At 40.5% G+C, this 21,617-nt stretch overlaps 3 protein-coding genes across 3 annotated transcripts; all 3 read left to right on the forward strand.

Moving 5' to 3' along the window:
* Window positions 1-3,766: 3,766 nt before the first annotated feature.
* On the forward strand, window positions 3,767-4,714 carry LOC134099175 (olfactory receptor 6N2-like). Its single transcript, XM_062551967.1, has one exon. The coding sequence runs from the start codon at window positions 3,767-3,769 to the stop codon at window positions 4,712-4,714; it is 948 nt and encodes a 315-aa protein (XP_062407951.1).
* Window positions 4,715-6,518: 1,804 nt separating this feature from the next.
* Window positions 6,519-12,239, forward strand: LOC134099176 (olfactory receptor 6N1-like). The gene is made up of 6 exons (XM_062551968.1): window positions 6,519-6,713; window positions 7,036-7,087; window positions 7,245-7,483; window positions 8,984-9,823; window positions 11,965-12,035; window positions 12,125-12,239. Exons 1-6 carry the CDS (start codon window positions 6,519-6,521, stop codon window positions 12,237-12,239), a joined length of 1,512 nt encoding a protein of 503 aa, XP_062407952.1.
* Window positions 12,240-12,856: 617 nt separating this feature from the next.
* LOC134099177 (olfactory receptor 6N1-like) lies at window positions 12,857-21,015 on the forward strand. Its single transcript, XM_062551969.1, has 5 exons — window positions 12,857-12,902; window positions 13,087-13,181; window positions 16,637-17,167; window positions 19,221-20,060; window positions 20,962-21,015. Exons 1-5 carry the CDS (start codon window positions 12,857-12,859, stop codon window positions 21,013-21,015), a joined length of 1,566 nt encoding a protein of 521 aa, XP_062407953.1.
* Window positions 21,016-21,617: the final 602 nt, after the last annotated feature.

Consider the following 21,617-nt stretch of genomic DNA (forward strand, 5'->3'; position numbering starts at 1 on the left):
ATCTTCTAAAATGGATTTTACGCGTCGCGAACGGAATGCTTCAGTTACGCATCTGGTGTAGCTCCCCTGTTAGGGTAACAACCTGATCACTACAACAATATCTGCAACAAAACGGACTTTGGGATTTCAATGAGAGAGTTGATGCACAACTATTGAAGGAATAATCATATCAGAAGAACTTACAATAACCTATACAGCAAACTTAAATGTCACAGAAACTGCACTGTGAATATGTGTGTGTGTTTTGTCATTGTGCTTTGGTGAACTGCTGTCAGTTGTTAAGTCCGACGTCATGGGCCCACTAGCTTTTTTCGTGAGAAGACGTTTAGCACAGCCAGATGTTTTTGCAACTTGTAAACTTTGTCATCACCTCCATTTTAGCGAGTGTAAAACAAAATCGCTAAATTTTTACTTTTGTTTTTGTAAAACATGTCAAATATACAGTATGATATTAAAAAAAGAAAGCAAAGCAGTCATAAAATCCTGGATTTCAGCTTTTTAAAAGCACATTTTCACACACATTCACAATGTTAACATCCTAGGTGTAGTTCACTAACAATACAAGGTAGACATTTTCCCTTCTTCACTTTTTTTTCTCCATTTCAACAGTTAACATTTTGACACCTTCCTGATAGAGGACGCTGAAGAAAATGAAGATGTATAAGGGAAAGGCTTTCTCAGCAAGGGTTCAGTGGAAATACCAGTTGTGCCCAATCATGTCCTCACCACAGGGGCCACTTTCTCAACACACCTGGTTCCGCAGAAGTCATTCTGTTCTGAGTGCTCGGAAAAAAGGTTGCTCTTTCTGAACCAATTCGTATTACTCAAAGTTTCTTACATTTACTTGCACCAGAAGATGTCAAAAGATGCTGAATATCTCTCAGTAGGCCTGTTGACCACCAAAAACCACCCAGTGAATAAAGGATAGTAAACTAGAAAACGAACAAAAACCCACTCAGTTCTGCATACTCCCCTCAAAAATTAATGACGCTTGTTAACTTTTTCTGTAACTCTATACTATTTGTGACCTTCCACGGCAAAATCAGTCACATTGTCCAAATTTTCAAAATCATAGTTATTACGTTTTCAGGAAGGGGCATAATCAACCTTCAAAACGATACCTATATCTAATGAATTGAACGTCATATTACTGAAATATAAACATTCAAAGGAGTTGAGTTCATCCTGTCATGCCAAGAGAAAAACAGAGAAATCTGCCTCTGAAGTTAACCGTCGGCTCAACACTCACAAACGCTTTGTAAGGTCGCCGCTATTACAAGATTTACGGTACGTGTATCAACGACACAGCACGCGGATGGCTTGGTGGTTGTCAATGAGTGCATTTACCGTAAATATTGGAATAGAGCGGCAAAAACGAGACGCCTCTAACTTCCTGCTTCCTCTAACTTTCTCACCTCAAGAAACTCACGTTTTTAGACTAGAAAAGGTCAGTTTTTCGGCGAAATGTATTCACGGCCGTACAGTGTAGACCTCCCACTGTTTCAGAACACACACACAAAAAAATCCACGATTTTAGCACAACTGATATAAATGGTCATTTTTCTCAGAAACGTCTGTTGCGACAAGCGACTGGTTTTGCCATGGAGAGTCACATTTATGCAATTTATATGTCTACTCTTGCAGCTCATGTGTATATAAATGAGTGTGTGCATGTGTGAGTTTGCTTTTGTGTATAAGAGTGTGTGTGTGTCTGTGTGTGTGTGGATGGCTGTGACTGTGCGTGTGTGCGTGTGTGTGCATGTGTGTGAGTGTGTGTCTGTGCGTATCTGTGCATGTGAATCTGTGGATGTGTGTGTGTGTGAGTGTGTAACTGTGCATGTGAATCTGTGGATGTTTGTGTGTGAGACAGTATCATTCTTAACCAGCAACTCTTCGCTCAATAGCACCATCTGCAGGCCGATGGGTGTACAGTCACTAAATGTACACATAAATACATTTATTTTATAGCCCCCCATGGATGAAATTCCACAAAACGTGGCATGCTTCCAGAGAATGTCAGGGCAGTCAGGCTAATAATAGACATGCAATTTGGTGCAGTTCGTAACATTTCATCTGAAGATAGGAGCGATTAAAGCAATATAATATTGCATTTTCATTTTTTGCTATGGGGGTGCAAATCACAAATGACTGGTTATAAGCTAAGTTGATGGAGGCTCTTGAGACCAACATCCCATGAACATGTCCTCATCCTCGGTGCTTCGGTTCGGGTAGTTATTTAGGAAAAACAAAGAAAAAATTGACAATCACTATATGACCGCTATGTAATGCTAGCTATGCTAGTGGCAGTCATCATAATAATGGGTTTGTTATTGTTCCTTAATATTTTTGTTTGTAGAACTAGCTACCGGCTACATCCGGCTTAAAGGAACACTTCACCGTTTTTTCATTAGGGCCAGAGCACCGAGGTGCGGCCGATGTAGCAGCGGCTGCACCATAGGTGCAAGGCCCTATTGCTCAGATTATCATTAGGGCCCGAGCACCGAGGTGCGGCCACTAAAGTGGCTGCACAGTAGGTGCAAGGCCCTTTTGTTTTTGCTCAGATTAAATTTCTTCTGGGCCACGTTTTGCCTTTTTTCACCAACTTGGCATGCTCTAAAACTCTTTAAATTTGGAAGCTATGTGTGGAATTGGTAACACTACTCAGCGACAGAGCTCTGGCTTAGGGCGTGGCTTAGGGACTCTATAGCGCCACCTAGCACGTTGTCTGTTGTGGTTGACACATACATTCACGAAAAAGAGCTAAATTTGGTGGGCTTGTGAGTTATTGCTACCACTAGTCAGAGACAGAGCTCTGGCCTAGGGTGTGGCTTAGGGACTCTATAGCACCACCTAGCGTGTTGTCTGTTGTGGTTGACACATACATTCACAAACATTTACCAAATTTGGTGGGCTTGTGTGTTATTGCTGCCGCTAATCAGAGACAGAGCTCTGGCCTAGGGTGTGACTTAGGGACTCTATAGCGCCACCTAGCGTGTTGTCTGTTGTGGTAGACACATACATTCACAAAAATTAACCAGATTTGGTGGGCATGTGTGTTGCTCATGCACATGCTCACCAACACACACATGTTGCTTTGTTAGATTCCAAAATGTCACAGGTCCGCACCGCAGGTGCTCGGGCCTGCCATCGCCGCTTGTGGCTATATTTATATTTTTTGCTTCAGTGTCATGTATCACAACACTTCATTGAGTTCTAGGCGTTTCCGTGAGTTGTAAATAAAATCATTTTTAAAATATTAAATGTGTCATTCTCTTTAAGCCTCAAGAATGTTTTGACATTGATTTTTGATAAAGTTAAAGGTAGGGTATGGTGCTCCCTTTCATAATTTTTGCAAAATCACTGGAAATCCTTTTCTTAACTCACTTACAGCCACGGAGTTGTAAGCACTGAGCAACACCATGTGGCGGTCATATCATGTGCTTGCTCTGTGGTACAGTAAATGTACTTTCAATGGGATTTTATTGTGTTCATCAGGAAACCCATATATGGTAGATCCCTGAGGTGGAGGTTACGGTATAAATGAGCTATACTCCATGTATTCATAATGGAACAAAAAGCCACTGAACTGGCACCTACACCTTCAAACATCAATATATGAAACTTCATTCAAAAATATAAAAATAATGTCTTACTGTATGAAATGTTACTTGGTTTATTGCTGTATGTGGATATGTTTAAATGGTACTTCATAATGTTACATATTTTAGTATTATTTTAGTATCACATGTGAAATATGCCTGAAATTATGGGGAACTTCACTACTTTAAAATTCTTTATTCTTTCCGGGCTGCAGGACTCAGGAGTTTACAAGCCTCTTTACTTCTTGTTGGTGTTTGTCCTTTACATCCTCATTATTGTAGTCAACTTAACTTTGATCTTTATTGTGGCATTGGATAAAAGCCTCCATGAGCCCATGTACATTTTCATCTGTAATCTGTGTGCTAATGGACTCTACGGGACTGTTGGTTTTTACCCCAAATTTTTGCTGGATTTGCAATCTGATGTTCACATGATAAGCTACAGATGGTGCTTGATTCAAACATATGTCATTTACAGCTCTGCACTGTGTGAAATGACAGTTTTAACAGTGATGTCTTATGATCGCTATGTGGCCATTTGCAGACCACTACAATACCACAGCATACTGACTCCACGTGCTGTGATAAAGTTGCTTGTATTAGCCTGGACCTGTCCTCTTTTGGCAAAAGCAATAGGTATGCTCCTTACTTCTAGGTTACCGATTTGTGGATCTTACATCTCTAAACTATTCTGTGACAATCCATCAATACTAAAGTTGGGATGTTATCAAGCCATAGCCAACCAAGTATGGAGTATGATGGCAATTGCAGTTTATCTAGTACAGTTAGTTTTCATTTTAATTTCTTATGCTAATATTATCCATGTTTGTATATCATTCAGCGACGGTAGAACAAAGTTCAGTAAAACTTGTGTGCCTCATATTGTAGTTATGGTAATCTATATAATGACAGCATTGTTTGATGTATTTTACAGCTGGGATGGTTCAGTAAATCTTCCAGTTGATGTGCGTAATGCATTGGCTGTACAATTTCTGATTCTTCCTCCACTACTGAACCCAATAATATATGGCCAACAACTTCCACAGATTCGAAAAGTACTACGCAGACAAAGTCGCAAACAAAAAATTGTTTGTTATCTTAGAAATAATGGATGATTGTTGTTTGATAAACCATGTCCTACTTAGACTTCTTTGTATATCGTGCTCTAAAATGGAATTGAATATTAATAGACACAGTAATGTGGTAATTATGTTTGTATTGAGCTGTACCTGTCATTACTCTGCATGCTCATGTGAATTGTGTTTGTGTCACTTTCCTTCTTACTTAGTCTGCTCCTATAGACACACAAACACTGAAATAAGTGCCAGAGTATATTTGCTGCCCTGATGGGATTTTGTTTTGCTTTGAATATACAATGGATGACCCTGTTCTTCACCAATGTGAAATAAATAATGACCGCTGTCAATGGCAACAGAGTTTGTGCTTCTGTCATATCACTCTGCAATGGAATTTTGTTAAAAGTTAAAGGAATATTTCGGTATTTTACACTTTAAGCCCGTTTTCTGTATTGCCTAGCATGAAAACGAGTGTTTGACACTGAAATCTCAACGATTGAGCCTGTTTGTGCAATTTGGCAGCTTTAGAATGCACATTTAGCAGCACATTTTTAAAAACGAAGGTTTAGGGGTGTTTTAAGGAGAGAATAGTCCATGCATATAACGAGCAATGTTAAAGCCATACAGAGAACATTCTAAAGCTGCCAAATTCCACAAACAGGCTCAATCGTCGAGATATCGGTGTCAAACACTCATTTTCATGCTAGGCAAACTATCTGTGTGGCAAACTATTTATTTTGACAGCGGAAGCCCCTAAACGGTAGCTATTGCTAAGTAGGCATACTGTATAATAAGCGGGATAATGTATGGAACGCAGGTCATTATCGGGAAAATAAGTACCTTCAGGGCGAAACCAGACCGGTTTGCCCTGTCGGTACTTAATTTCCTGATAATGACCAGCGTTCTTTACATTATCCCTTACATATTTTATCATACAAAATAAATCTATTTTATAATAAAAAAAAAGTCTGGCATGGGTTTACTTGTGGGCTTACCGTGGCGCTATTTAAGACCACGTGTTCCAAATAATTCCATGACCGAGACTATTGACAAAAATTAAATATCTATATGGAAGGGTCTACAATTTGCCTCAATATATTTCAGTGTATACAGTAATAATCTAATAACTGAACATTTCAAACTATTTTGCCTCCATTAAAAAAAAAGAAATTGTTCCTTTCCTTTCATAACCAGACTACAATTAGGTCACATGACTTCACCCTTCGACATTACTCACCATAGCATGGTTTGTTTATTAGCCTGTTTAGCATTGACACTCTCTTCATGTGAATAAAAGTAAGTGCACAAGATAAAACCTCATTAAGAAAAAGGGGTTGGATGGGAGACTGGATGCCGAAGCCATCAGGAAGAGATGGGAAAACCTGGTGCAGAAATACAAGGTTAGTACAAGGTTGTTCCATACATATCTTTTCCCCAGTGAAGTGAAATGTCACACTATGATCTACATTACATTTTATCATAAGGCTACAAAGACGTGTGTGGTTGTCAGAATAGTTCTTAGTTTGTACTGTACACCATCATTAAAAGGTTTGTGTAGTCATTTTAGAATGTCCTTAGAATTATGAGTGAACTGAAATTGGCCAACATGTGCTCAGCATTTATATTTATCGACGGTGATTTTTTAAAAGTGTTTTATCGAAGGTGATTGAGAAACTTTGATTGAGTGTATTTTTGTAAGTAAGATATGTATTGTTAGTGTTAAGAGTGAAATAGTGCAACTTTTTTATTGTCTTTCCATCCACGGGCACTTAAGCAACCTCGTACGGGTGTTAGCACAGAGGGGGATAAGGCCACCGCCGCTTCTTGGAAGTGGTATTCCCTTATGGATGAAGCAATAGGGAGCAGGCCGTCTGTGGAGCCGCCTGTTCTCTTTGCTTTGTCCAACCTGGAAGTGGCAAGGGCCTCACCCCCTCCTGTGGTGACACACCGGACAAGGGTTCCTCTTCAGCCGAGGCGCCGTGTAGACACATTGGAGATTTTGAATGCCTTGAAGGAGAATGAGAGGCAGTGTGACGAGGTCATGCAGGAGATGGAGAGAGAGCAGAAGAAGAGAGAGGAGAAGAGAGAGACAGGCAAGAGAGGCTGCAGAGCGTGAGGAGGGGAGGCATGTGGAGAGGCTGTGGAGAGGGAAGAGAGGCGACACCGTGAGGCAGTGGAGAGAGAGGAGAGGTTTTTCAGGGAGATGAGGGAGAGGGAGATGGCAGCCAGGGAGAGAGAGGCAGCTGCCAGATTTTTAGATACATTTAGCAACACATTTTAAAATAAATAAATAAATAAATATGCAAATAATTATTTATACTGTGTCACTCATTATATCACACCTTCACATCTTTTTTCAGGTGAGCCTGATTAGGTTTCTCCAGAGTCTGACTGCTCTCAATAAGTTCATTGGTAAAACCTTTACAGTAATGTGTTTGTGTGTCTGATGGGCTGAGAAAGGCAGGGGTAGTCCCCATCTCCAAGTATGCTATATCCTGGTGGAGGATGAGATTGCTGATAATAGATGGGGCTGTTCCTCAGCACTCTAGTGTCATGAACTGACCCACAGTACCCCACAAACACATCCAGGAACTTCCCCACATTATCGCAGATTGCCTGCGGCTGGCTCTAAAAGAGCTTCCTGTTGAAATAACAGCCAGCATCTTGGGCAGGAGGCTTCACCCTGATGAGGCAGCCATCGATGGCACCAACCACACGGTTGAAGGCTGCAGATCTAGCCAGACGGGCAAAGCGACCCCCGAGGCGAGGGAGCTCTTCTGTGGTGGGGATGTCGAACCACCAGATACAGTAGAGCGGCAATCTTCCCACTCGCCCTGTGGACTACCCGGTGAATAGTTGCCCGGGGCATGCCAAAGGCCCTGGCAACCACACGGTAGGAGGAGGGAGTAGCAAGCCAGAAAAGAAAAACAGGGTGTCGATTTCTGGGCCCCAGCCATGATTGCATTCCCTCCCAGGGAAAATGACCCTGATGAAGGCGTAAGCCGAAACGTTGGTCAATAAAAAATCTTTAAGTTCCGAGTGTGCCACGACACTTTTGTTGAAATTGAACCTTTCATTTACCGCCGTGAGCACCTCACAAGGTGTGCGTTGACTCATACAAACAAATGCATTCCCTCCCCAACACATCCATGGGTGCATTGAAGGACACCCTTGAAAGGCGGTCAGTGCGCATGTCACTGTGGCCATCAAGTATAATGCCAATACTGGCACTGTAGCATTCATCTGGCAGTACTTTCTGGGGCTGGGAGGTTGCTGTGAGTGGGGAGAGGAGTGAATTAATTATGAAAATATATGTATATTTTTAAATAAAGTTTATCTTGTTCTGTCACTATCCCTGTGTTTTTCTGTTTTGAAAAGGTAAAGTGATACTGATTAATCCAACTGGTGTAGCCTACTGCTGCGCTGCAATGCGTACATGATAGTAAATCTGTAAAAAATAAATAAATCAACATACCTCAAGTTCAGCCAATAGTAGGAGGATCCTGCGTTGGCGTCGGAGGCAACATCATTTCACATGCTGCAAACCGAGCCGGTAAACGATTGTTTGTGCAGAAAAATGTTAGTAAACAAAAGCCGGCGATTTAAATTTTGGCGGACTGAAAATTTGCGTGTGCAAAAGCGTTTTGTAAACAAAATATTAAATGTGTCATTGTCTTTAAGCCTCAAGAATGTTTTGACATTGAGTTTTGATGACGTTAATGGGTAGGGTATGGGGTTCTCTTTTCTCATTCGTGCAAAATCACTGGAAATTCTATTCTTAACTCACTTACAGCCACTGAGTTGTAAGCACTGAAATGGAAATTAAACAAGTCAATCATCTGTGGAACGGGCAGGGCTAGAAAAAATCATGAAGTGGAATGTTGTATTTTCTTCACGCAACAGGTGGCAACACCATGTGGCGGTCATATCATGTACTTGCTCTGTGGTACAGTATGTACTTCCAATGGGATTTTATTGTGATCATCAGGAAACCCATATATGGTAGATCCCTGAGGTGGAGATAACAGTATAAATGAGCTATACTCCATGTATTCATAATGGAACAAAAAGCCACTGAACTGGCACCTACACCTTCAAACATCAATATATGAATATAACTTTGATCAAAAATACTTTTATGTCTTACTGTATGCAATGTTACTTGGTGTATTGTTGTATGTGGATATGTTTAAATGGTACTTCATGATGTTACATATTTTAGTATTATTTTAGTATTACATGTGAAATATGCCTGAAATTATGGGGAACTTCACTACTTTTAAATTCTTTATTCTTTCTGGGCTGCAGGACTCGGGAGTTTACAAGCCTCTTTACTTCTTGTTGGTGTTTGTCCTTTACATCCTCATTATTGTAGTCAACTTAACTTTGATCTTTATTGTGACAGTGGATAAAAGCCTCCATGAGCCCATGTACATTTTCATCTGTCATCTGTGTGCAAATGGACTCTACGGGACTGTTGGTTTTTACCCCAAATTTTTGCTGGACTTGCAATCTGATGTTCACATGATAAGCTACAGTTGGTGCTTGATTCAAACGTATGTGATTTACAGCTCTGCACTGTGTGAAATGACAGTTTTAACAGTGATGTCTTATGATCGTTACGTGGCTATTTGCAGACCACTGCAATACCACAACATTTTGACTCCACATGCTGTGCTAAAGTTGCTTGTATTAGCCTGGTCCTACCCTCTTTTGTCGTCAGCAATAGTTATTCTCCTTACCTCTAGAATACCCATATGTGGATCACACATACATAAACTCTTCTGTGACAATCCTTCAATGTTATTGTTGGGGTGTTATCGTGCAATAGCCAACCAGGTGTGGAGTATGGTGGTTATTTCAGTGTATCTTATACAGTTTGTCTTAACTTTAGTTTCATACGCTCATATTGTCAAAGTTTGTTTATCATCCAGTGAGGGTAGAGCAAAGTTCAGTAAAACATGTGTACCTCATATAATGGTTATGGTTATATATAGTGTGACTGCACTGTTTGATGTATTTAACAGCTGGGGTGGTTCAGTAAATCTTACAATTGTTGTGCGTAATGCATTGGCTATACAATTTCTGATTCTCCCCCCACTATTGAACCCTTTAATTTATGGCCTCCAACTTCCACAGATTCGAAAAGTACTATGTAGACAAAGTTGTAAACACAAAGTGTGTTATCTTAGAAATAATACGTGATTGTTGTTTGAACTATGTCCTGGTTTGAATACCCTGAAATCTTGAAATGAAATATACGGCTTTATTAGTTGTGTGGATACACTGTGACTGTAAATATACTGTATGTATTTTTTGATGATTTACTTACTATTGCTTTAACTTTTCCTCCACTATTTATCTACGACTATATGTATCACTATTTTGGACAACAGAAGTTATGAAATGTATTAAAGCAAAGACAAAGCAAAGTTGGCCACACATGATGTGTATTTAACAAATCGAGTTAACAAAGTTATATTGGTTTATATTTACCTTCCAATATAAGAAGACATACTACTGTTTTGAATTATGTACTTTGGGGGGAATTCTCCCTTGTGCATAAGGGTGCGTAAGTCCAAAAAAACATGCAACTATGCACATTTTCCTCTAAGTGAATTCAGCCATCCACTTAAATCATTTAAGTCATTACGCGTGGTAGAGAGAGTTGCACGTTTTGGGTGGAGCAACCCCAAAATCTGGGCGTTTCTTATACAACTCTTGTGCGCATTCTGCCATGGCTTAAGCACTTTCCCAGCACTACGGAGGGCTGGAATACGGTCAAGCGCCACTACACGGTGAAACAGCATATTGCTCATGTCGGCAGTAGGCCTAGTTCTAAATACATGTAGGCGACACAGAATTTACAAATTGACATTACAGTATCAAATGTGATGCTTATAAGCTGATACAGCTTCATGTTTTCCGCATTACAGTGTGACACGGTGGCATATTTCGCTAGTCGTGACATTACCTTATACATGAGGCTACATTGTTAAATAATGAAAACCCCGTTATAATCACCCACTTTGAGTATTGGAATTTGGAGTTTACCGATTGTGCACCTTCAGTTTTAACTTGAAGTCATAATCCCATAGCATACTTCGTTTGAATCTGTCAGTTTCTTTCCAACTTCACCAAAGTCATCCATACATTTGCACAGACGTCTGCACTGTTGTGGAGCACCATAGTTTATTCTCTCGTCTTTTGATTAGTTTGTAATGGAGATTGAACTCGTTATGCCAGTCTCTCTGTGTTCGAGGCTGCAGATCTCAGTCTACAGAATTCTTAGCATAGATACATTGATATTATGTGAGGCAGCTGCCAGCAAAACCATTTTGTCAACCGTGAGGTTTTGAATTATGATCTACACACCTCAAGCACGTCTTGACTCTTTAAAAACAAACGTCAAAGTTAAAGTGAAATTTCGTGAAGTCATTTCTTTGTTAAGCTATGTGATGACACCATTTTACCGTAGGCAGTTCTTTATTCAGTTCACCTTGCATATGTTTTCAAAATCAAAGACTGGTTGGTGTTCTTTCTGGATATAAATGGCATTCAGAAGGTCAATGAGAAAGTCCACGTTCCACTTTTTCATATCAACCTAAATTAAGGAGGTGGTAGATAAGTCTGGTTATTTTTTTAAATAAATCACGCCTCTTTCATAAGGCCGCCTTGATTTGGAATTTACGCTATGTGGGTGTGTCATAAGCTGGGACGGCAGAATGCACGTAAAACATTGGTGCGCAAAAGCCACACGTAAAAAAAAGCTTAAGCGCTATTTACGCGCGAAGGGGAGAATTCCCCCATAGTGCATTGTGCTTCACTTCTTAATTATATTCTTAACCAAACAAGGCGGATGGTGAACACAATTAAAGCACAATTGTCCCCAATTGATGTGATAATGTGATAATGATGTGACAACCAATATAAGCCAGTTCAGAGTTGAAACAGGGTGGTTGGAGTATCATACAAAAATGGGCAGGAAACAGAGACGCAGGGGATGAGTGCATGTCAGAGGTGAGGTACAAGGAAGAGGAGGGGGGCAGTTAGGAGGACGAGGAAGACAGAGGAGGAGTTCGGAGAGTTGTGGTAAATTCTGAAATTCGGGCAACAGTCATTGACCATGTTTTGGTTCACGGAATGTTGTTGTGAAATGCAGAAGCTGCTGATGGTGTTTTATGGCTGTTCTAACGGTGGTCCTATGCAACGCAATTTCGTTCCATACTGCACTTCTTGAAGTGGTTGTTTGGAATGTCAATAAAAACTTGAATCTTGAATCTACTTAGAGTCCAACCCAACATCAGCCGTTTCTCTGTGGCATCAATAATCCGAAGATTCAGACTAAAGAACAGGTAATGTAAGTTATTGCAGATGTTTCAGAACACTGAGACAAAGCTTATCACTGTCCTGTTTGCTTTTATGTGACTGTATTATTCACTTCTGTAGAATTGCAAGACTGCCAGGCGGTGGTGGAAGGGCCCCAATGTTCAATCATCAGCAAGAGGGCATGATACTTGATGTGGTCATTCAAAACAACACCATTAGACTCAACAACGAGTGATTGAGGACAATGTCAATTTTGAAGGAATCAACTCTTGTCAGCCTTTCCACCATTGACCATGTCCTAAAACGCAAAAGGGTGTGCATGAAGCAAGTGTACAGGGTACCCTCTGAGCACACCTCTGGGAGAGTGAAGGAGCTGAGATAGCAGTATGTCCAAGTAAGTGTACATTCATGTATTTCTTCATATAGAGAATATTTGAATTGGATGCAATGGAAAGACCCCATGAATGGCATATGTGGATGAAGCAGGTTTCGATTTAGCCAAGAGGAGAAGGAGGGGCCGTAACATAATTGGTCAGCAATCTATTGTTGAAGTCTCTGGTCAGCGTGGTGGCAATGTGACCATCTGTGCTGTCATAAGCAACCGTGGGGTTCTACACCACCATGTCACACTTGGGCCATATAACACTCCGTACCTTCTTACTTTTCTTGCTGGTCTTCTGGATGCTTTACTTTGGTTGCTCGGCAGAATGAGCTGGATGAATATTCTTATGTCATAATTTGGAACAACATACTGTAAATGGCTTGTGGCAAACAAAGAATCGTGTCAAGGGTGGATACACCACACAAGAGCCTTCTTCCCCCGTTGCCTTGGAAGCGAGAATATTGCCTGTGATGTGGATGAAGTCCAGTGGCCAGGCTGAAGGCATGATGAGGCCCAGTGAGCGACACCCCCCCCCCCTTTTTTTTTTTACATTAAATGTACGCTGGGTGCCAAATTTTCTTATTCTTTAAATTCCTTTTTGGCACCCAGCATGGACTGTCTTAGGCCTTACGTTCTCTTAATGGCAACAACCTTCACAGTTCCTGGACTCTTTGAGCCAAACCTCTGTATCGTTTTCAAGATGTGGAGATTGGCACTCTCGACATCATGGATGGCATCATCAAGAAAGCCCAGAATGAACATTTGGTTCTGAATAAGGATGTCCATCCAAGAAAGGTTGGCGGACACGTTTTTTTACAACTGCCGGCCTGACTCTCTTTTGCATGGGCTGGTTTATCAAGCTCTTGATGAACCCATCCCTCATTGCATTGAACATGTCTAAGGCCTCCTGCCTCATGAATGTTTTGTACATCAAGAGGAACTGCACTCAGTTCAACAAAAACGCCTCTGTCGGCCATGTGTCACATGTGTCAATTCCCTTGAAAACACCCATTACCTTCTTGGACTTTGTTTGTATGTGAAGGTGTTTCTTCAGGTACATAAAGTTCAAGTGTAAATGGCCACCCACAAATTCTGGCAGGCTAAGTTAAGGCATAGCATAGCCTTATCCCAGAAATGTTTTCGACTTGGAGGACTTGTCGGATTCAAAGTTCTGTTCCGTTCAATATGGTACATGCAATTGGCTGAGGTGCAGTGGTTGCAGGACTACAGAGCAAGAGCAAGAGATGCAAGAGAACAGGACTAGATATTGTAATGTAGCTTACTGGTTTTGCCACTTGGACTGGAGAGGCACACTGCCGGTGAGATTTCATGCACCAAAGCTTCATGCTTTGAGGAGAAAAACTTGGTGCATGTCAACATGTTGGTGACTGACGCTGCATAATAACATAGCAAGGCACAAGTAACGTCTTTACTTATTCCACTGCTCAGCTGAGTTCCCCATTGTCCTGCGTTCTGTTAGGTGTGCATTAACATTAGATATATGCACGGCTATGAAGTAGTTCCAATTTGCTGGCCGTATCACACTTGAATATTAATTCGCCAAACTCGTTGTGAAGTTTAAATGCACTGTCACGTTACATACAAGCTGTAAAATACAGACGTTCAGATCATAGTAACATTTAGCATATGACAGAGGTGGCCTTTAGGGAGTCATCCCTATGTTCCCCGGGTCCTATGTTCCCCGTTTTTTCCCAAAAGGGTCCTATGTTCCCCAGTTGTAATACATACCGGTGAACATAGGACCCTTTCTAAAATTTAAGAAAAAAAGGGTCCTATGTTCCCCGGTCCCATACAAAGTGGGGAACATAGGACCCTGGGAACATAGGACCTGGGGAACATAGGTACGCTCCCGCATTTAGTTAGTTAGGTGGCAGTAGGCTAAGAAAAATAGCAATCTTTCAAAGTTAACGTTCATCAGAATCCTGGGATATGCCAGCTTGACAACGGGAGATTAGAACTAACGACTGGCTTTTGGCCATAGCAACCATCCATTTAGAACTAGTAACCACAGTTTGAGAAATTGGTTGAAATGTGTCTGGGAAAAGTAGTTCTACAAACAATACAGTTCTAGCGATTAAAACATTTAAATTAGAACAGGAAACTAACACAACGCAAGTGGCAACAGTGGAATAAGCGGGATAATGGACTTCACGCAGTGCGGTTATTCAAAGTTAATGCACTTTTCTACTTTTCATTAACGTGCATTAACTTTGAATAACCGCACAGCGTGTCGTCCATTATCCCGTACATAATACACACATACAACAGCGACGCACCACACAGAACATTGCTTATACTGGCGCATGTACTGTAGGTACAACACACAAAACAACTTACTGCTTTACCTCCATTATCACTTTTTCAGCCAGCTGTTTACAGATGTGTCTTCCAAATATAAGGATTGTATCATTATCAGTGTTGGTAGTAACGGCGTTTAAGTATAACGCCGTTACTAACGGCGCTACTTTGTCAGTAACGAAGTAATCTAATTAATTACTTTTCTCATCGTTGCAACGCCGTTATCGTTACTGAGAATTTAAAGCGTCGCGTTACTACAATTTGGCTGAATGAAGCGAGTTCACTGGATAGGATCATATGGAATACCCTCCCCTGAGCTATATATAAATGTAGCCTATATTAGCCTAATCACCCTTGACAGATAGCTACCAAGATACTGTACATCAGAGTGGAATATGGAAATAATTTCATTAAAGGCACACTTCCAACTTCAGGAGGGGAAAAAATACTTGAATAGGCTACTCACCAAATCCAAGCCATTTCATTTGCACGTAGCGAACTTCCCACGATAGCTTATAGGCATAATAGTGACAAGTAAATGTGCACTTTCTCTGTCTGTCGGATTTCTATAGTTTCTTGACAGGGCTACTTCACTGAAACTGAACGTTATCTTCAAAGGAGGACCCTATACATTTTAAAGATAGCCTATTTTATTTTTGAGGGCTTTTGATATCGGGGGTTACCTTACAGTAAAATTAATCATATGATTAGCCTATTACACGTCTCTGCTGCATAGCCTACATTTCGTAAGGGCCGTTCAACTGGAGAAGGGGTTGTTCATTTACTCCTGTAGATTGCAAATAGACTTGCTGCGACTTCCGAACAGTTTTGTGCTACTTTGTTAATATTTGGGAAACTGCGAGTAAGGGGCGGCCGCGACCGCGCAGCCCTGGCTGCTGAAGTGCCACGAGAGCGCAACAAATCGTCAGAAACAATATATTTAAGCTCACAATAATCAGACCGGCCCAAAACGTTAACGGCCCACCGGGAATCCTCCCGCATCTCCCGATAGCCACCCCGGGCCTGGGCTGGGTGGGCGGATGCCATGCGTACGTTCTGACTTCCACCCACTAATTGCACCGAATAATTGGCTTTATTCTTCAATCAGTTAGGCTATAATAAATATGTATGACGTTAAAGATGTTATAGAACATAAAAATTAACGTCAGTTACTTTGCTGAGTAACGAATTACTTTTACAGTGTGGTAACTGAGTTACTAACTCAATTACTTTTTGGCAGAAGTCATTTGTAACGGTAACTAATTACTTTTTAAAAGTAAGATGACCAACACTGATCATTATGTAATAACAACATTACACTTCAAGGGCAACTACAAAATTTCACGGGGGCCGGATCCAGCCCGCAGGCCGCCAATTGAAGAGCCCTGGAGTATGAGATTGAAACAAATTGACAAGCGTGATATACTTTTGTGGAGAGAATATGCAAGGCAGAGCGGCGGTCATATTTTTTACCGCTTTGTGGTACATCTAGTTGAACAACTAATGAGTAACCAAAAAGAGTATATCTTACTTGAGGACTTTGAGCGTGACTTATTGATTAGTAGGAATTGTAGGCTTGGAGATGGAATCCTTTGTTTTATTCACGTAGCAGGTGGCAACACCATGTGGCGGTCATATGATGTACTGCTCTGTGGTACATGTACTTCCAGTGTTTCGCTGTGTTCATAAGTGGCCCACAATATGGTAGATCCCTGAGGTGGAGGTTAAGGTATAAATCAGCTATGTTTATGCGCCCACCATAAAACAAAAGGTAGGCACTGAATTGCAACTGTCACATACAGCATTAACCAATACATTATTATGTTAAATGTTACTTTGTATATTATTGTATGTGGATGTACAAGTGAAATATACGTGAAGTAATGGGGAACTCTTCTACTTTTAAATTCTTTCTTCTTTCTGGGCTGCAGGACTCAGGAGTTTACAAGCCTCTGTACTTCTTGTTGGTGTTTGTCCTGTATATCCTCATTATTGTAGTCAACTTAACCTTGATCTTTATTGTGACAGTGGATAAAAGCCTCCATGAGCCCATGTACATTTTCATTTGTAATTTGTGTGCAAATGGACTCTACGGGACTGTTGGTTTTTACCCTAAACTTTTGTTGGACTTGCAATCTGATATTCACACAATAGCCCACCGTTGGTGCCTGCTTCAAACGTATGTGATTTATAGCTCTGGACTAAGTGAAATGACAGTTTTAACAGTGATGTGTTATGACCGCTATGTGGCAATTTGCAGACCACTGCAATACCACAGCATTATGTTTCCACGTGCTGCATTAAAATTGCTTGTACTAGCCTGGGCTTATTCTCTTTTGGTAACAGCAGTAGCTATTATCCTTACTTCTAGAATACCCTTTTGTGGATCGCACATCTATAAATTATTCTGCGACAATCCTTCAATGTTAATGTTGGGATGTTATCGCTCAGTAGCCAACCAGGTATGGAGTATGGTCGTTATTTCAGTATATCTTCTACAGTTTGTTTTAATTATAATTTCTTATGCTCATATTGTCCGGGTTTGTATATCATCCAGTGAGGGTAGAGCAAAGTTCAGTAAAACTTGTGTACCTCATATTGTGGTTATGGTTGTATATATTTTGACTGCATTGTTTGATATATTTTACAGCTGGGGTGGTTCAGAAAATCTTCCCATTGGTGTGCGTAATGCATTGGCTATACAATTTCTGATTCTCCCCCCACTATTGAACCCTTTAATTTATGGCCTCCAACTTCCACAGATTCGAAAAGTACTATGTAGACAAAGTTGTAAACACAAAGTGTGTTATCTTAGAAATAATAGATGATTGTTGTTTGATGAGTCATGGCTTGGTTTGAATACCCTAGTCGTCAATGGAAATGGAAATATAAGAATGGCTTTATTAATTGTGTGGATACACTGTGATTGTAAATATTCATTCTTTTTACAATTATTTATTCACTATTGCTTTTACTTTTCCTCTACTATTTATCTATCATCACTATTTGGACAACAGAAGTTATGAAATGTATTAAAGCAGAGACAAAGCAAAGTTGGCAACATTTATAAGAGCTTACAGTACTTAATGTATTTAGCAAATGGCCTATATTTACCTTCCAATATAAGAAGACATCCAATTGTTTGGAATTATGTACTTTGTCCATATATTGAATATGCAATGTATTATTTGTCTTTATCGACTGAATTTTGTGCCTAAACAGCAGGCCTAGACTACTATAGCCTACAAAATGACTAGGCCTACAGCGCCCTCCACAATTATTGGCACCCCTGGTTAAGATGTGTTAAAAGCCTTACAATAAATGTAATTGTTCCACAATTATTGGCACCCCTAACAATTCCTAGGAAATAAATGTAATTAAAGTATTTCTGTCATTTCTACAGTAGTTTACAAAGTTGATCAAAGTATGTAGGAACATTTCATTAGTAATTCTTAACATCCTGTTTCCCTGGGGTATAAATATGACGTGACACAGAGGCCATTTCTCTTCAACATGGGAAAGACAAAGGAACACACCGTTGAAGTAAGGCAGATGTGTCGATCTTCACAAGTCAGGCCATGGCTACAAGAAAATAGCCACTCGCCTACACCTGCCCATATCTACTGTCAGAGGAATAGTTACGAAGTTTAAAGCAACTGGAGCAGTGGTAAACAAGCCTGGAAGAGGACCCACGTTTTTTTGCCACCACGCACAGTGAGGAGGATGGCAAGAGAAATAAAAAAAAAAAATCTTCAAAGCTCACTGTTACAGAATTGCATCAAATGGTTGCATCTTGGGGTCACAAAGTCTCCAAAACAACCACCAGGCGCTATTTGCATGCCAACAAGTTGTTTGGGAGGCATGCACGGAAAAAAACCTTTCCTGACTCAAAATCATAAGCGCAAACGTCTGGAGTTCGCTAAGCGGTACTGGGCCTTCAACTGGGACCGTGTGCTTTGGTCAATGGAGACAAAGATAGAGCTTTTTGGCAACAAACACTCTAAGTGGGTCTGGCGTAACAAAAAGGAAGAGTATGCAGAAAAGCACCTCACAGGGTCTCCGCGGATCCTTAAAAAGTCTTAAATAAAATGAACGTTTTTTAAGGCCTTAACTCATTAATGCCAACAACATAATATTTCGTTTTTAGTTTTATTCACGTAGCAGGTGATAACACCATGTGGCGGTCATATCATGTATTGCTCTGTGGTACTTCCAATGGAATTTTGCTGTGTTCATCAGTGGATATCTATGGTAGATCCCTGAGGTGGAGGTTACGGTATAAATCAGCAATGCTCTATGTGCCCACCATAAAACAAAAGGTAGGCACTGAATTGCAACCGTCAGATACAGCATCAAACAGTATGTATAAATATAACTGATCAAGAATAATTGTATGTCTTACAATATAAAATGTTACTTTGTATAATACTCTATGTGGATGTTACATTATGAAATATGCGTGAAGTAATGGGAAACTTCTCTACTTTTAAATTCTTTATTCTTTCTGGGCTGCAGGACTCAGGAGTTTACAAGCCTCTGTACTTCTTGTTGGTGTTTTTCCTTTACATCCTCATTATTGTAGTCAACTTAACTTTGATCTTCATTGTGACAGTGGATAAAAGCCTCCATGAGCCCATGTACATTTTCATTTGTAATCTGTGTGCAAACGGACTCTATGGGATTGTTGGTTTTTACCCTAAATTTTTACTGGACTTGCAATCTGACATTCACACAATAACGTACAATTGGTGCATGATTCAAACGTTTGTTATTTACAGCTCTGCACTGTGTGAAATGACAGTTTTAACAGTGATGTCTTACGACCGCTCTGTGGCTATTTGCAGACCACTGCAATACCACAACATTGTGACTCCACATGCTGTGCTGAAATTACTTGTAGTAGCCTGGGCTTATTCTCTTTTGGTAACAGCAGTAGCTATTATCCTTACTTCTAGAATACCCTTTTGTGGATCACACATCCATAAACTATTCTGTGACAATGCTTCAATGGTATTGTTGGGGTGTTATCGTGCAATAACCAACCAGGTATGGAGTATGGTGGTTATTTCAGTATATCTTATACAGTTTATTTTAATTATAATTTCTTATGCTCGTATTGTCCGGGTTTGTATATCATCCACTGAGGGTAGAGCAAAGTTCAGTAAAACTTGTGTGCCTCATATTGTGGTTATGGTTATATATATTTTGACTGCATTGTTTGATGTATTTTACAGCTGGGATGGTTCAGTAAATCTTCCCATTGGTGTGCGTAATGCATTGGCTATACAATTTCTGATTCTCCCTCCACTCTTGAACCCATTAATTTATGGCCTACAACTTCCACAGATTCGAAAAGTACTATGTAGACATCGATGTAGACACAAAGTGTGTTATCTTAGAAATAATACATGATTATGATTTGATGAACCATGTCTGGTTTAGATATCAGCTCTTAAATGAAATAAAAATAAAGAACGTCTTAATTAGTTGTGTGGACACACTGTGACTGTAAGACTAGAGGTGCCTTTCATTCAGCGTTTATACGTCCTCCCTCGCACCTCGGGCCTCGATCCTCACTGATGTACATAAAGAATGATGGGGCGGCAACAATGAGATACTTTATCCCTTCTTCTATCTTTCTTTAGATCAGTGAGGATCGAGGCCCGAGGAGTGAGGGAGGACGTATACTGTAAACGCGGAATGAGAGGCACCCTAGATTTTTTTAATTATTATTATTTATTTACTATTGCTTTTACTTTTCCTTTACTATTTACCTGCCATCACTATTAGTTACTATATTTACTAATTCTACTTAATCATGATTTGATATCAGTTTATACTCACAATGTGATATTAATATAGCCTATACTGTACTTTGGACACCATTATGAAATGAGACGAGGCAAAGTTGCCCAATAGCTTAGAGCTTACATAATGTATTGTCAACAAATTAATGCTGTATTGGCCTATATTTACCTTCCAATATAACAAGACATAAACTTGTCTTGAATGATGAACTTCGTCCATATGGTAAATGGACTGCATTTATATAACGCTTGTTCATCAGGAGCATCGGAGTTAGGCGTCTTGCTCAAGGACACATCGACAAGGTCAGGAGGAGTTGGGCTCGAACCAGCAACCTTCAGTTACTGGACGACTCCTCTACCTCCTGAGCCACTGCCGCCCCATATATTCAATACAAAATATATTATTTGTCCATATCAGCTGAATTTTGTGAATAAATGGTCCTATACAGAATGATTATATGAATCATTATTACTTCTACGAGGACACTATTATTAACAAGTGAAATTCAGTTCATCAATGCCAAGGGGACGTTCCGAGCAGCTTGAAGGCACTTTAAGTGGAAAGGGGCTGTTTATAGGCACAGGTGACATGGATCAGTGGGTGCAGGTGATATTGATGAGTACTCAGGGGAATAGACCTCTGAAGTTCGCCTGCAAAAAGTTTGGTCCACCGCCTTCAAGTGGATACTGTAATCTGAGGTGAAGACTGAAGGCCCGATCAGATTACAGGCGGCATGCGCTATGAAACCCATTCATTTCAATGGGTTGAGAGCGCAAAAGCGGCTCTGCCGCAAAGAGCAGCGCCGGCGGCATTTTGCCGCTTTGCCGCTGTTGCGCTTGCCGCGGTTGAAACATGTTCAACTTTGACCGCGGCGCGCTGTAAGTGAATGGACTTTTGCGCGGAGCCCAGCAGTAACCATAGAAATAGGAGCGGTAACAACAACAAAAATCGTAGAACGTTATCTCAACCAAGAGCAACCTAGCGGTGAGCGCAGCGCATGCCGTCTATAATGTGATCGGGCCTTCAGGCACACTTTGATCTTTGCCCAGATACGGAGTTCTGGGTGTTAATTGAAGCTAACTACCTATGGCAAGTTGCATTGTA

This window comes from Sardina pilchardus, chromosome 13 (genome assembly GCF_963854185.1).
Source record: "Sardina pilchardus chromosome 13, fSarPil1.1, whole genome shotgun sequence".
NCBI lineage: Eukaryota > Metazoa > Chordata > Actinopteri > Clupeiformes > Clupeidae > Sardina > Sardina pilchardus.